Source organism: Perca fluviatilis, chromosome 17, assembly GCF_010015445.1.
Source record: "Perca fluviatilis chromosome 17, GENO_Pfluv_1.0, whole genome shotgun sequence".
In the NCBI taxonomy this organism is placed as follows: domain Eukaryota; kingdom Metazoa; phylum Chordata; class Actinopteri; order Perciformes; family Percidae; genus Perca; species Perca fluviatilis.
The window spans coordinates 20053770-20070824 of NC_053128.1; the positions used below are offsets into that span (position 1 = coordinate 20053770).

The following is a 17055-nucleotide window of genomic DNA, read 5'->3' on the forward strand; positions in this document are numbered from 1 at the left end:
ACTAACTTTAGACGAGCCGTCAGAATGTCTGCACAGTTGTGATGTCACAACTACACTATGTAGATGTAGAAAGTGTCGCTACAGTGCGTTACAGTCATTCCTCGGCTGCATTGATGGTAGTAGACTTGTTGAGCGCTGATGCGGAAGACCCAGAAATGCTGACCAATCAGAGTAGACTGGGCTTTTTCGGGAGGGGGGCGAAAAGAGACAGGCACCAAAACAGAGAATTTCAGACAATTGGGTGAATACAGATATATATACAGACATCAAACCACGTCAACATGTTATAGTAGAAAACCAGAATATGAGTATGAACCTGAAAATATGGGACCTTTAAAGCAGACAGACCGGGCGGGGCATATGGGAAAAGCCCTAGAGAGCGGTCAGTTTCTGTCCGTAACACTAAGGTCATTTTTCAGCGGCTGGTTTTCTTTACAAAAGCCCATTCTCTCTGGTGGACTGTGGACATTTTGATTACATAAGTGAATGATGAGTGTGCATGGTCTGTTGAAAATCTTATCCCTATAAAACATTTTTTTAAATTGGGATTTTGACCCCAAAAAAAAAGTATTCCTGCACTTTGGAAACTGTAATGGTGATTTTATATTTATATTTTATCTTAGCCAAACAATTTATCAAGAAAATAATCTCCAGATTTATTGATAGTGAAAATAATTACTAGTTTCAGCAATAGAAGAATAATAGTAGAACGGACATTGAACTGTTGCTTGTTGTTGATTTGAAAAAGGAATGTCCGTTCTCTTATTTTATTTCTATGGCTGCAGCACTATGGTTTATGACCAAATACAATCAGAACTACTGATTTTCCCATCATCCTTAGCTGTACTTGGCTAAGGTAAGATGGGGAACATGGTAACCAATATACCTGCTAAGCATCGGCATGTTAGCATTGTCATTGGGGGCTATGTTGTCATGCTAGTGTAACATTTAGCTCAAAGTACCACTGTGTTATATATACAGCGAGCTGTAAGCTTAGCATGTTAGCATGCCGGTCAACGTGGAGTTTCCAAAGTCGGACACTGTACCTTTAATAACATCCATGCTTCATTGCAATGGAGAAAAAATTTATTTAAATTAGAGATAACTATTAATTGCCACAAATATCTACAGTAGCATTACTATCTAATGTGTTTACTGTATGCAGTCAATCGTACCCTGTAATTTCCATGGTAACCTGTGTGCGACCCTTTCATACCAATGCCAAACAGATCAAAAGAAACAAGCAACCAAAGCTTCAAAAATGGCCCAAGAACCAACATTTTCTAGTAGAATAGAATATTAATCTGACACGTTTCCAGACTTCTGGTATTTCAGGGCAGCGTTTTATTTTTAGGGGAGAAGGAAAATTACATTAGAAGACAGGAAACATGACTAACAAGATGGATCTACAGTAAAAATAACAGATACCAAAAGTTTTTAAAAGGGAACCAAGGAGAAAGTTCATGACTTAACACACATTTGAAAACATGGGAAATATTTTTCAATGTGTGGTAAGAATCTGCTGATGAAGTGACTAATTCCCAAAGGTTTCTCTGAAAAATATGTACATGCAAATGCTACCAGTTGACTTTGTCCAGGTAATGACACGACCCACAATCATAATTCAAGTTTTTTTCTAATTGATCACAACCTCCTTCAGCAGGGAATCTCCACTGAAACAAATATCTACCAGGTAAAGTACCTAAACCTTGCATTACTTTTTGTTTTGATTGTTTTATACCGGTCCTTCAGCAATAGAACTAAAAGGACCTTGAAGGACTACAGACATGACGGGAAGTTAAGGGGTAACCCATGTACACAAACATTTAGAGGCCGTTTCCCCCACTTTTTCTATTGATCTCAATGTCACGGTCCTTCTCAATATTGGTCTGCATGAACATTTTAAATCATTATGCATCATTAGTTATACTAAAGAAAATATATCCTGTTGTACTTTTAAGATGTACTACAAACATATTGTATGTCTAAATTAAAGAACTGGGTGACATTTCTGTAACTTGAATTTTGTTTTTATTGTTGTGTACTATCTGTTCTTTCAACAAAATTACAACTCAACGGCAATTTACTGAATGTATTTATTAAATGTCATAACAAATTTGAAGTTGTGAAGTGAATTCAGAACGGCTCTAGGTTACCCATATGCAGGGTCTGGATATCCAGGTACCCCACACTGAATGTAGCAATTTTAGACTTCAAGTGGGGTTCTGCTTGGAAACTAAACAAACCATACATTTTTAAATTTAAAAAATGGCCAGGGGACATCAATTTCAGAGATTCATCTTAATGTGTCAGAGAGTCTTTTGACAAAACTAAAGGGTTATGTGTTGTGCTACAAATGAAAAAGGGTGTTTAAATACATTTATATATAATATAGGCCCAAATAACAATAAGCTACACAAAAAATTTTTTTTGTTCACAGTCAACAACTCTTCTAGATTAAATTACTCAATAATTCTACTTTGAATAGAATAGTGATGATTCATTTCTGGGGCACAAACAATGAGATGTGATGTAATTAAAAACCAAGGCAGACTGCAGTATATGCGGCTACATGTTTTTCCTTTTGGTTTTAAATGGTTTTATAATGATCTCAAAACAGGATTTCTAGGGTATTCATACTCAAGACATCAATTGGAAATATCCATTAATAAGAAAAGACAGTTCTGAAGTAATTCTCAGTTACAGCACGTTGCTTCTGATGAGCAGGACATAAGGTGCTGTCTCTGCAAGACATTTACATACATTTACACCTCAGGTCCAGGAGTCTTGACCTGTTCAGACACAACGTTACAGATAAAAAAAACAGACAAACACCATCTCTTGGGTAACACGTTTGGACGCATGTTGTGATTTGACACTATAAATAAAATAGAATTAAATTGATTACAGTTTTTTTATTTTATTTTTAAAGAATTTATTTGCAAAACATCTTAAAGAAAACACACAGCAGTGTTTAAATTCTGCAATGTTCACTAACCGACACGACTGGGACCACCTACATTTTTTTTATCAGCACTTAGTAAGGAAGCATAAAGAAAGGTAAGCTAGGTGACACTACCGAAGCTAGCTAGCTAACATTATCAATCTGTCTCTGTACAAAAACTCTTCAGAAATCTTTTCACCCCTCACCTAAAGTGATTTAACGAATATAAGCTATACATATTATCGCTTCTGCATACGTTAAGCTACAAAAACTATCCAATTATCAAAATGGTTTTTTTTCAAAAAATGTTTTACATTGAAGTCAATGCAGCAATCTTCAAATCCTCTTGGGCTTCTTCCTCTTTGAAATGCTATTCCTCCTACATACATTCACCTACAGATGTCATTCAAACTTTAAACTATTCACAAAACCTCCAGTTATTAAAAAATATGATTTTTACAGTTGTGTTATCACTGTTTAAGTTAAGTGTTTCATTCAGGCTTTTTCTGTGCTTATATGGAGTGTGTATTGTGTAACTTAGACTTTTTGTGTGGAATTTGGATGTTCTTCCAGACTTTCTTTGACATGCTATACTATGACTTTTTATCACTTTTTCAACATGCTATACTATGACTTTTTATCACTTTTTCAACATGCTATACTATGACTTTTTTATCACTTTTTTTCGACATACTATACTATGACTTTTTTTGACATACAATACTGAGTTTTTAACCCCTTTTTCCCTAAAGCACTACAAACACTATTACTGCACATACTATACTATGACTTTTTTGACTTACTACGCTTATGACTTTGTTCATCATATTATACTTTGACTTTTCTTACTTTTTTCGAGATACTATACAATGATTTTTTATTGACTTACTACACTATGACTTTGTTCGACACACTGTACTATGAGGTCTTTCAGCATACTATACTATGACTTTTGTCGACATACTATACTTTGACTTTTTTATGACTTTTTCGGACATACTATACTATGATCTTAAAATAAATACATTTAAACCATACAATGTCATTACATTTTGGCATTATTTAACTTTGAAAGCCAATAATTCAGTTTAGCGTTAGCTTTTCAAAAATAAACTTTAAATATTCCACATCTTTTTTACAGTAGTGGTGTTATTCAACTTTTCAATGAAATTCATACCAATTAAAACCATTCCCACTTTTCCAACTATTCTCACTAGCTTTTCAGCATTCACACACATTTTCTAGTGTTAAGAGTGAAAAAAATTTATTTTGTGATTTGAGTGAACTGACCTTTTAAAGAGTGCTAACCATTCATTTTAACCATTGCATTACAACTATTTTGACTTTTCAGCTTTGAATTCAATTTGCAAGTTGTAATCACGTACAACATGTTTCTAGAAAATGAACCCCGCCACCTTACTGACAACCAGATGACGACTCAATATAGAACTGTTGCAGTAAAATGACGGTGTTGCTGCATTCGGTTACTCACTTAAGTATTTTTCACTGACAAGTTTTAACCACAACCATAGCCACTGCTGATGTTAGATCTGTATGAATAAATGACAAAAGTCCCCTGTTGTGAGGCACAAGCTTGGTCTGGCACAGCGTTGTTAAAGGTCCCATATTGTAAAAAGTGAAATTTTCATGTCTTTCTTATTATAAAGCAGGTTGAGGTGCTATATAAATACTGATATAGTATCAAAAAGCTCCATCCACAAAGAAATGCACACAGCCCGTATTCAGAAACTAGCTAACTAACTTTAGACGAGCCGTCAGAATGTCTGCACAGTTGTGATGTCACAACTACACTATGTAGATGTAGAAAGTGTCGCAACAGTGCGTTACAGTCATTCCTCGGCTGCATTGATGGTAGTAGACTTGTTGAGCGCTGATGCGGAAGACCCAGAAATGCTGACCAATCAGAGTAGACTGGGCTTTTTCGGGAGGGGGGCGAAAAGAGACAGGCACCAAAACAGAGAATTTCAGACAATTGGGTGAATACAGATATATTCAGACATCAAACCACGTCAACATGTTATAGTAGAAAACCAGAATATGAGTATGAACCTGAAAATATGGGACCTTTAAAGCAGACAGACCGGGCGGGGCATATGGGAAAAGCCCTAGAGAGCGGTCAGTTTCTGTCTAAACACTAAGGTCATTTTTCAACGGCTGGATTTCTTTACAAAAGCCCATTCTCTCTGGTGGACTGTGGACATTTTGATTACATAAGTGAATGATGAGTGTGCATGGTCTGTTGAAAATCTTATCCCATAAAAACATTTTTTTAAATTGGGATTTTGACCCCAAAAAAAAAAGTATTCCTGCACTTTGGAAACTGTAATGGTGATTTTATATTTATATTTTATCTTAGCCAAACAATTTATCAAGAAAATAATCTCCAGATTTATTGATAGTGAAAATAATCATTAGTTTCAGCAATAGAAGAATAATAGTAGAACGGACATTGAACTGTTGCTTGTTGTTGATTTGAAAGGGAATGTCCGTTCTCTTATTTTATTTCTATGGCTGCAGCACTATGGTTTATGACCAAATACAATCAGAACTACTGATTTTCCCATCATCCTTAGCTGTACTTGGCTAAGGTAAGATGGGGAACATGGTAACCAATATACCTGCTAAGCATCGGCATGTTAGCATTGTCATTGGGGGCATGTTGTCATGCTAGTGTAACATTTAGCTCAAAGTACCACTGTGTTATATATACAGCGAGCTGTAAGCTTAGCATGTTAGCATGGCTGTCAACGAGGAGTTTCAAAGTCGGACACTGTACCTTTAATAACATCCATGCTTCATTGCAATGGAGAAAAAAATTATTTAAATTAGAGATAACTATTAATTGCCACAAATATCTACAGTAGCATTACTATCTAATGTGTTTACTGTATGCAGTCAATCGTACCCTGTAATTTCCATGGTAACCTGTGTTGACCCTTTCATACCAATGCCAAACAGATCAAAAGTAACAAGAAAGCTTCAAAAATGGCCCAAGAACCAACATTTTCTAGTAGAATAGAATATTAATCTGACACGTTTCCAGACTTCTGGTATTTCAGGGCATGCGTTTTATTTTTAGGGGAGAAGGAAAATTACATTAGAAGACAGGAAACATGACTAACAAGATGGATCTACAGTAAAAATAACAGATACCAAAGTTTTTAAAAGGGAACCAAGGAGAAAGTTCATGACTTATTACACACATTTGAAAACATGGGAAATATTTTTCAATGTGTGGTAAGAATCTGCTGATGAAGTGACTAATTCCCACAGGTTTCTCTGAAAATGTGACATGCAAATGCTACCAGTTGACTTTGTCCAGGTAATGACACGACCCACAATCATAATTCAAGTTTTTTTCTAATTGATCACAACCTCCTTCAGCAGGGAATCTCCACTGAAACAAATATCTACCAGGTAAAGTACCTAAACCTTGCATTACTTTTTGTTTTGATTGTTTTATACCGGTCCTTCAGCAATAGAACTAAAAGGACCTTGAAGGACTACAGACATGACGGGAAGTTAAGGGGTAACCCATGTACACAAACATTTAGAGGCCGTTTCCCCCACTTTTTCTATTGATCTCAATGTCACGGTCCTTCTCAATATTGGTCTGCATGAACATTTTAAATCATTATGCATCATTAGTTATACTAAAGAAAATATATCCTGTTGTACTTTTAAGATGTACTACAAACATATTGTATGTCTAAATTAAAGAACTGGGTGACATTTCTGTAACTTGAATTTTGTTTTTATTGTTGTGTACTATCTGTTCTTTCAACAAAATTACAACTCAACGGCAATTTACTGAATGTATTTATTAAATGTCATAACAAATTTGAAGTTGTGAAGTGAATTCAGAACGGCTCTAGGTTACCCATATGCAGGGTCTGGATATCCAGGTACCCCACACTGAATGTAGCAATTTTAGACTTCAAGTGGGGTTCTGCTTGGAAACTAAACAAACCATACATTTTTAAATTTAAAAAATGGCCAGGGGACATCAATTTCAGAGATTCATCTTAATGTGTCAGAGAGTCTTTTGACAAAACTAAAGGGTTATGTGTTGTGCTACAAATGAAAAAGGGTGTTTAAATACATTTATATATAATATAGGCCCAAATAACAATGAGCTACACAAAAAATTTTTTTTGTTCACAGTCAACAACTCTTCTAGATTAAATTACTCAATAATTCTACTTTGAATAGAATAGTGATGATTCATTTCTGGGGCACAAACAATGAGATGTGATGTAATTAAAAACCAAGGCAGACTGCAGTATATGCGGCTACATGTTTTCCCTTTTGGTTTTAAATGGTTTTATAATGATCTCAAAACAGGATTTCTAGGGTATTCATACTCAAGACATCAATTGGAAATATCCATTAATAAGAAAAGACAGTTCTGAAGTAATTCTCAGTTACAGCACGTTGCTTCTGATGAGCAGGACATAAGGTGCTGTCTCTGCAAGACATTTACATACATTTACACCTCAGGTCCAGGAGTCTTGACCTGTTCAGACACAACGTTACAGATAAAAAAAACAGACAAACACCATCTCTTGGGTAACACGTTTGGACGTCTGTCTTGTGCATTTAGGTGTCAGCGCTACACTATCTACCTGTGCGAACATTTCAAATCACTCCTGACAACAGCCCAACAGAGTGTGTGGTGATTTCTGTCCTTTGCTGGTGCAACGGCGCTCTCTTGTGTCTAACCCTGAGTCACAACAAGTCCCGTCTCCTGTTAGCTGAAGACACCAAGCACTGCTGTGTGTCACAACACGGTGAGCTCAAGCAAAACAACTGACTGTAACCACACTGTAAATATACATGAGTGTTTATATATATATATATATATATATATATATATATATATATATATATATATATATATATATATATAGACACACCACAGAGGAAAAGATCAAACGTTCCTTCCCACAGCAAGTGTTTTCCAACCTGACTCATGGTTTTCCATTCACACTGCTGGCAGACGTTGAGTTCTTGTTGCGTCCCAGCCAGGACGGCAGGAGGCTGCGGGGCCTCAGCGGCCGGGAGGGGGCCTGCGCCAGGCGAACCATGCGCGGTGAGCGCCACACTTTAATGGTAGAGTCATCGCTTGCAGACAGCAGCAGCTCCTGGTCAGCGGGGCTGAACGCCACTGAGTTCACCACGTCGTCATGTGCCAGACGTGCCAGACAGATGTTGTAGTGACGGTCCCAGATGTAGCCGTGCTTGTCCTCTGCTCCACTACGGATAGGAGAGTGGAGAGATAAGTCAGCAAAGCCTTCAAAATGAAATGATTTCAACATTGTTGATTGATTTTTGTTAGAAAATGTTTTGGGTTCTGTGGTATTTAAATATTTAAGCATATAATAAAATAAATAATAAAGCATACCATTTTTCAAGTCTGTCCTAAAATAATACTTACACATGCACATTTAGAGAGATAATGGTTGGGTGGTTGCTCAGTGGCTTGTGGCAGTTCTCCTGTCACTCATTAGCTTTGGAAATCACCCAAGACTCTCAAACACTATCACTCAGGCTAATAAACACCACCCACACACAAATACACTTATATCTGTGGTGGGTGAGTTTGGCTAACATACAAGCTACATACAAGTGGAAGATTTCTATTCTGAAATAGTTTTTTTGAGCGGAAACTCTTCAGAAATTTATTATGTAATGTATCAGTCAGTGTGGCCAATGAGAAAGTCATCCTACAGAGCAGAGTTTCCTCACTGTCTGAAAGGAACATTTAATCTCCATCTTCTTCTTTTGCTACTAAATGAAAGCTCAAATTTGGTATAGTAAGTGTATCTCTTACATCTTGTAAGTGCAGGTGCTTTCACTAATACATTCTGCAACCTTGAGTAAATTAATTACCCCAGCTGTTCCAGTGATGATGACAGCTTCTGTCATTCATACAAGCTACGGGTTTACATTATTTTAAAACTGTGTGAGCATTCACATGCAAATGCCAAAACAGCGAAAGATGCTAAAAATAACAGCCATCATATGTAAAAACAGGAGCATTGTGAGGCTTCTGTCCACACAATATGCCAGTATGAGAACACAGATGTTTCTACGGCATGAGGTGTCAAATTGTGGTGAAAAATGTACTGCCATTGCAGTATCACTTCCCTTATCATACATGACACCTTAATGCTAAAATGCAAGCACATTAATGGTAAGGGCTGCATGTGTGAAAGCTGCATCTATTCTTGGAAAAATGAGACGGCCTCCTACCTGGCAACAAAGTCTCTGCTGACGTCGAGGAAGATGAAGAAGCACTCATCGTTAGGCGTGAAGGCTCGGTGTGCACGCAGGCTCCTTCTCTCCTCCCTCAAACTCTTCAGATCGATGACGTGCAGGTCGATCTCCTCGGCAATGGGAGGAGGAGACATGGGGTCAGAGATTACACACCCGGCTGGCCAAGCCCGGCTATTCACATAAAGGTACCTTATGAATGAAAGGAAGTAAATTTAGGAGTCAATGGCAACGTAATCTGAAAAATTGGTTATATGCTTTTTTAAAAAGACTTTTAAGGCTCTGAAAATACAGTAAAAACAGTTTGATACTAAATTACATGGCCAAAGGTATGTTACATTAGATCCATATGTGATAGCTGAACATCTCATCGAAGACCATGGGCATTAATATGCTTCTCCACTCCTCTGGGAAGGCTTTCCACAACATTTCAGATCCTTTGCTCCCATTCAGCCACTGCAGCATTCGGCCACTTATGTCGTCATTGCAGTATATGAGCCTATATAGCTTATTTTCTACATGAAAGCATACTGAATCTATACATTATTTAATTACCTGTGGTCTGGAGAAAGGCCCATACCAATGATGTGTCCATGGATATCAATAACATGGTCCAGGGAATCAAAAAACTCAACTGAACTCCGCTCTTCCCCGAGCACTGGACCACAAGTGGTCATCTGGTCGGGCTTGATTAGCTTTATACCTGGAAAGGGACAAAGACTACCACATGAGATGTCTGACAGCATTGTGTGGAATCTTTCTTATACAAAGTTTCATAAATTAGTTGTATTATATCGGCATGCTTAAGCTTTAAATCCGCTGCTTTGAAGCCATCTTACCTATCTGGTGAGGAGAGTATGTAAGGCTGCCGGTTGTGAAAAGTAAGTAAGTTTTGTCCTCTCCCTCCCCGGGCTCAGAAGGCTCAATTAGGTCAGGGGCCTTTGTGTGGGCTCTGCCCATCATCTTAGCCACATGAGTCTCTATCGCCAACTCTGTGTGCCCTACTTTACCTGAATATATAACGTGCTCCAGGCCTGAGATGGTGGGCTGAGGAAGGCGGCAAGTGCCGAGCATTGCTTCCCTCTGGCTCTCCTCGCTCCCCTCCTCTTCCTCATCTTCTTCGTCACTGCCCGAGGTTCCCAGGTCGAAGAGGAGGGGCTGGTGCTGCTGCTGCTGCTGCCCTTTCTGCCTTCGAGCCTGGGACTGAGCCTCGTAGTCCAGCAGCAAGTCTGGGTTGTCATGACGACGGCAGTGGGCCACCATCACTGTGCGAATGGTGCTGGCATTGACGTTCTGGATTTTGAAAAGGCGCTTGACTACGTTGACATTCTCTGATTCAACATCCTGTCGGAGAATTTTTATTAATCAATAAGTGTTGACAGTTTTGACTGACATAAGTTCTAAGAAACTTTATCTGCTGCACTGGGTCTCACCTGGAAGGCTTTATTGAGCCAAAGCACAGAGCAGGACGTCATGTTGCCTATCCAGTGCAGGTTCCCAGAGATCAGGTGGGTCTCATTCAGCCAGCAGCCAAACACATCGTACGGCTTGTTCCTCACACGCGACAACAGCGTGTAATTTTCTGCGGTGTGTTAAGATGGAAAATGGGTTGGAAACACACACAAACTCTTAGCTGAGGAAAGACAAAGAGGGATTAGTTTTCTGATTCCTACCCAGACTGATGACAGCGATTTCCCCAGACGAGGAGTGGTGTGGGCCCAGGTAGACACCGGACACGAGCAGCAGGGTGTCGTCAGCGTTGAACTGGGAGAACTGGGTGTAGCCCCAGTTAAATTGCCGCATGCTGGAGCTGTGCACCAATGATATATTACCATCTGGCCGCTCTGTGTCCCATAGCTGCACACAAGAAGCCAGAGGTCAGGTTTGGAAAGAAGTAAGAGGATGAGAAGGAGGATGACAGCTGATTTAGGATCAGAGAAGAAAATGATTTGAAAACTGCTGAACAATGAACAAAAAATACAAAGAATATTTGTTTAAATTGGTTCTGAAAATGTATGGGTTTACCCTAAAATGTCGTGATCGAACTTAGTGTCAGTAAGTTTTCACTTTTGCAGGTTTGGGTCTAAGGACTTTGCTTTGACAACAGTTCCAGATTCATTTGAAGCAGCTTCGAAGAACCAAAAATCCAATAAGAACACAGGAAGTGCCAAAAATAATTATTATTATAACATTCATTTTGTGAGTTTCTAAATCAATTATTTAGACACACGTGTTTACAAGATGTTTTAATCTATTTTAGGTTCACCTGTTGGAACTTGCTTTGGCCCTGAAGTGTGTACTTTACAGCAGTACTACCATTAACCAGAGAGGAGAAAAGCTCCACAGTTAGGTAACCCAATACTGAACACAATCACTTGTCACACTGGCAGAAAGTAAGAAAATAAGACCCGGAATGAAAGCTCAACAATCTTTGAATCCCTACCTTAACGGTGCAGTCTTTGGAGCAGGAGGAGAAGCGGTGACCCCTGTGAGAGAAAGCCAGGTGGAGGACTTGGTCAGTGTGTTCTCTCAGCGTCTGAACCTCCACACAGGGGATACAGTCAAACAGACGTCGGAACTCCCTGTACCACGACACAGCCGCTGCACAAAGGAAGATCAGGAGGGTTATTTTTAAAGCTGCAACCAGTCTAAATATCTATACACAATACGGTTACCAGTGTCTTTTATACTGAGTAAGCCTTTGATTTCTTCTGTTAAACATATAATTATTTACCTGGGTGTCGGGGTACAGAGCGTGGTATGCGGTAGTAGCTGTAGAACAGCTCCCTCCAAAGGAACTCATCTCTGGAGACAGCCAGCCACTGTCTGCAGGTCAGACCAACTCTCAGCACGGCATCGTGGGGCAGACGCAGGAAGATCTCCAACACCAGGCTGTCCGGCAGAACTGGGCCACACTCCATCCTAACATCCTGTGTGTACACAGACAACACAGGTAGGCCAGTGTGATGTTATGTGAAAGCAAATTCAACCCCTAAACATACAGTTTTCCCTTTTTGTTTCCCCTTAAGTAGCTTTAAGGTTGTTAAAATCATCTTATTGCATTTTGTTCTGTATCAGCTTGTTACACTGAAGCTATGATGTGAAAAAGTCACACCATCTTTTATGTCTGAACCACTCAATCAAATGGAACATTTCTTTTGTGCATCCTTTTATACACATTTACCCAAAACTAAGCCTGATGTATTTGATGTCCTCAAAAAAACTTTGGGATCTCCACTAAAACATAAAATAAAGTTCTGTGGATTTAAACAAAACTTGACTGCACGTCATGAATTTGTAGTAACTGGCCAACTGATGTGCCACCATTTAGGAAGGCATCAAGACATTTTTACCACTGTATGGAAGACATAATCTATGATTTTTTTCATTATCTATTGTTTAAAATCTAGTCAAGTACAGAGGTGGACACAAAGACTGCATGACCTGAACTCAAACCTGACTAAAGTAATTTAATACTTGACTCTGATACACTGAGAAGGCCTCTAACTTACTGATTTTGCAAAAGCTTAAAATAAATAAATTAAAGCTGAAATTAACAATAATATTTCACTGGTATGTTTAAAATGTTTTATTTTATTCCAGATGTTGAATTGGTACTGGAAAAACACATTCAATGTGTATTCCAGAGAGAAATACTGGGCTCAACTTCAAAAATATAAATCCCCTCTTAAGAGTAGAAAAGGGTGGAAAACCCTCATGGCTTAATTTCCCTTGTTTCGTAATATTTTATACTGAGACTTGAAACTTGACAATACCTTTGAATTCAAGAAAAGTTAAAAAAAAAATAAATAAATCATACTTCTGATCAAATAAAAGTATGAGAACTGCAACAATGGAAACACATGATGATGCCAAACTTAAAATGCTATGGTACAACCTAGGGCTGCAATTGCTTCAATTAATCGATAACTCCTGTTTCTATAAACTGTCAAATAAATAGAGAAAATGTACATGGATTTTAGAAGAAAAAAAACTGAAATCAGTCATATTATTTTGCCCCCTGCATCCATAAATAACTTGAGGCCCCAACTTTCACTAGACTAATTTGAGCCTGACAGCTGAGTTCCACTGGTGTGTGTTACAGTGCAGAGACAGCACTGACAGGGCTCATGCTGTCAGAGTAGCAATCGTCATTATGTTTGTTTGTTATGTTGTCGGTGCATTTCTGTCAAAGAAAGGGCAGTATAAAGGAGGAGTATGGTATATGTGCAAAAGCAGAGTCACTGCTGGAACAGAGCCATGTTAGTCAGCGTGGCATTTTCTCATTTCCAAGCTAAAACAAGCGTATGACGTTAGAAATTCCATGCAAACTAAAATTCATAAAAAATTAACCAGTACCCTGATCTAACCTTGAGTAAAATTTTCCAGCTATTCTTTGAACAGCCGACCGCCGTGTGAAGATGACCTAACATGGACATATTTGGCGCTGTGCGTAAAACTCATCACAAGTTACTGTGTTTACACTGAAAGCAGACTGTATAGCATCCCTAGTGACCTGCGAATAATTAACTAACTAAAGATCTGATGGCTATTAGTAGACGTTTGTGTGTTGTGTGTGTGTGTGTTTAAGCAAAATCAGTCACGAGCTTAATTTAAAGCTATGCTAGCCAGATGCGTCTATCGAGCTAACGTTAAGCTAGCTGTTAGCTCACATTTGTTTTCAACTCTTAGCCACGACAATTATTTCTGACAACAAGCGGTTACTTTCATAAACGAATGTTTTCGTTGCAGGAGTTAATCAGCTTGGCTCAGTACAAAGTTGTCGACATAAACTGTGACCCACCTGCTGGATCAAAGTATGTTGGAGAGAAAATCAAACTAGCGCTGAAGGCTAGCCACAGAAAAATGACAACAATCCTGCAGCAGCGTTGAATGGACAGGACTCTACTAACAGATAACAGCATCATCGCTCCAGCAAGGCCAAGTCAATCTATTCAGCATTTGATTAAATCATCTCTTAGAAATTCTTTGATAATAGCCAGAAGAGCTTTCGTCATTATTAGCCATCTTTTCTTTACTTTTCATTTCCTTTATTGAAGGGTGCAGATCATCCTATATTATTATTTTTAGATCTTTATTTTCAAAATCAACATTGTCAAAGTTATTAGATTAATGTAGTACTGAGAGAGAAACGCCAATCAATGCTATATTGCACCCATTAAATAATGTATTCAATATGTTTAATTTTATATAGCTGAGATGAAGCCTGAGATTTACTGACATGGTTTGTAGTGAAGCAGAAAGACTATGTTTTTTTTATTCTTAGGAATTTCTTTTTCTTTACTTGTAAATACTAAAACACACACAAATACCACGATGATTATGATGATGATGATGATGATGATGATGATGATGATGATGATGATTGAAAAGTAATTCTAGTAAAAACCTTTACTTATTTGTTAAATTATGAAAGAAATGGTAAGACTTCCTTTGCTTTATTTCTTACAACCTCATTTCTACTCCCAGCTTTGAGTTCAGTTGAATTTTGCAAATTGAGAAGAAGAAGCTGAGATTTTAATGTGTGCATGAAAATGATGCAATCATTTTGTTACTATATGTCTCTTATATAATGAAATATACTGACAAAGAGACATCGAAGTCTTGGCACCTTGATTGCAGTTGTTGTTACAAACAAATCCGCATGATGGACATATGAGTATTTAGTTTTTATTTATTTATACACATTGTAAGAAATGATCCCTTATCATAAATGTATACACTGTTCTTATCTTAATTAGGCTACTGTCCGTGGCAATATCTCATTGTGTTCTTCGGTTTGATGTCTTTGAAGTAAACATGCAATGGGAACTTTAAGGAAAAAGACAAATAACAGTTATAATATAAATATACGTTGTGTATCTGTGTGGTGGCCCTCAGTTCACTGACATCAGCCAGTGGAGTACTAGAGTCTCTGTAACTGAAGAAACGCTGTGTCATTGTCTTGCAGTGTCAGTGCACACACATCATTACACTGACCACATGGGAACAGATGACTTCAAGACTAAGTAAAGAAGAAATTAAAGTGGAACTATGCTGTGACTGCTATTCTCTGGTAAGTATTCAAACTTTCTGATATAAATTTATACCAAGTTTTTAAACAGACAATTTTGTAGAAAACAGGTTTTATTAACTAGATGTTATTGTGATGAATGACATGTTTGCTCCCAAGCTTTATTCTTTTCACTGTGGGGATAAACACATTTTAATAAAGTAAAGACTTATAACATGAAATGCATAGTAGGATTGGGTGTAAAATGGAGGTGTAAACCTGATAGGGGTGGGATCAGGTTACCTGCCACAACATTATCTCAGGCGCAGTGAGGCTGATGCTAAACAGATAAAAGAGGAATTCAAGTCTGTTTCACACTGTCTTCCTTCAGTTCTGTGCAATGCCGCTGAGTGGATAGCTTCTTGCTGTGGCTCCTCGAAGGACAGGGTAACAGCAGGATGACAAAACCAGTGTAAAGGTGCTCCTTGTTTGGGTGAAATGGCATCATTTTGGCATAATGATCTATGTAGATCTGATGGCTAAACTGTGTTGTTTTCCTCACTCTGCAGGGCAGAAAGTGTGGACAGTCTCTATGGATGAAACAACATCCAGTCAAAATCCTCCCTAATTCCTCTGGACAGAAGAGATGCCCAAATTTCCCCTCCACCTTATTTATCTCTGAAGTGTATTTACTTGCAGCACATTGATCTGTGTTGCTCTGTACTTGTTATAATGATGACTTGTCCGAAAACTCCTTGTTGGGAAGTTGGATGATGTTTGACAGCAGACAAGTGCTGCAGTCGCTCAGAAGTGGCTTACATCTACTGTATGTACAAATCATTTATATGGTAGAAATGCAATGTGGTACAGCAAATTAATCAAATTAATCAAATACATTGTTATTAAGATCAAGTAAGTATCTGTCATTAAAGCGTCCTTACCTTGTTTCTCCAGGAGAGGCCCACTTTTCTATAGAAATCTAGACGCACCCTAGCGGCAGCAAATGTAATCTTGATGTGGGTCTGGGCTTGTCAGGCTACCACTTTTCTCTAATGAGACTCTCTTTTTGTGATTATCTGGCGCCATCATGTGGAAGACAAAATAACTGAAATTACCTGTTGACTAAAGAAAGGCAGAACACTGGTTTAGTTAAGATGAAAAACTTTTAAATAATTAAGATATTAAATGAGAATATTTCACAGTTTTTAATCACTATCTTAACATTAAGGAACTTTTCATTACTAAAGATGGTCAGCATTCACAACTTAGTGCACATAAAGTATAAAATAAAAACCCATTTTCAATACTTCCACCTCTTTGACATACATAAAATATCAGTTTTGTTATCTACCAACTATTTATAGCTACTTTTATGTGCATTAAAGTGTTTCAATAAAGATAGAATAGAAAAAAAATAGAACTTTAATGTCCACAAAGGTGGAAAATTGCCTTCGAGCAGTTCATTAAAACATCAATATAAACACACACACACACACACCAACCACATAACTACACTGACAGTATGAACACTCCAAGTAATAAAATATACATAATTTAAAAAAATAATTTTATGAAGCAAAATATTACCTTTGTCTGTAAGAATTGAGCAGCCAACTGCTTATATAGTTGCAACGGCTGGGTACACTCTGGACACGTTGCAAGTCCATCACAAATCTAACATAGACATAAAACACATTTGTACCTGCTGGCCAATGTGATGTTTACCTGTCTAGGGTTTGACCCCACCACTTACCTACTGGTGTACTATAGGGTCCCATTCCTTGTGATGCTGAACAGGAAA

At 37.9% G+C, this 17055-nt stretch overlaps 1 protein-coding gene and 1 long non-coding RNA gene across 2 annotated transcripts; one reads left to right on the forward strand and one right to left on the reverse strand.

The window, feature by feature from the left end:
• Nucleotides 1-6013: 6013 nt before the first annotated feature.
• fbxw5 (F-box and WD repeat domain containing 5) lies at nt 6014-14156 on the reverse strand. The gene is made up of 9 exons (XM_039780378.1): nt 14046-14156; nt 11976-12171; nt 11685-11842; nt 10915-11098; nt 10675-10823; nt 10081-10585; nt 9797-9944; nt 9221-9433; nt 6014-8221 (listed from the first exon to the last, which is right to left on the reverse strand). The coding sequence occupies exons 2-9, from the start codon at nt 12160-12162 to the stop codon at nt 7936-7938; spliced, it is 1830 nt and encodes a 609-aa protein (XP_039636312.1). The 5' UTR covers nt 12163-12171; nt 14046-14156; the 3' UTR covers nt 6014-7935.
• Nucleotides 14157-14990: 834 nt separating this feature from the next.
• LOC120544937 lies at nt 14991-16061 on the forward strand. Its single transcript, XR_005636606.1, has 3 exons — nt 14991-15317; nt 15646-15732; nt 15824-16061. It is a non-coding gene; the product is annotated as an uncharacterized LOC120544937 (long non-coding RNA).
• The last annotated feature ends 994 nt before the right edge of the window (nt 16062-17055 follow it).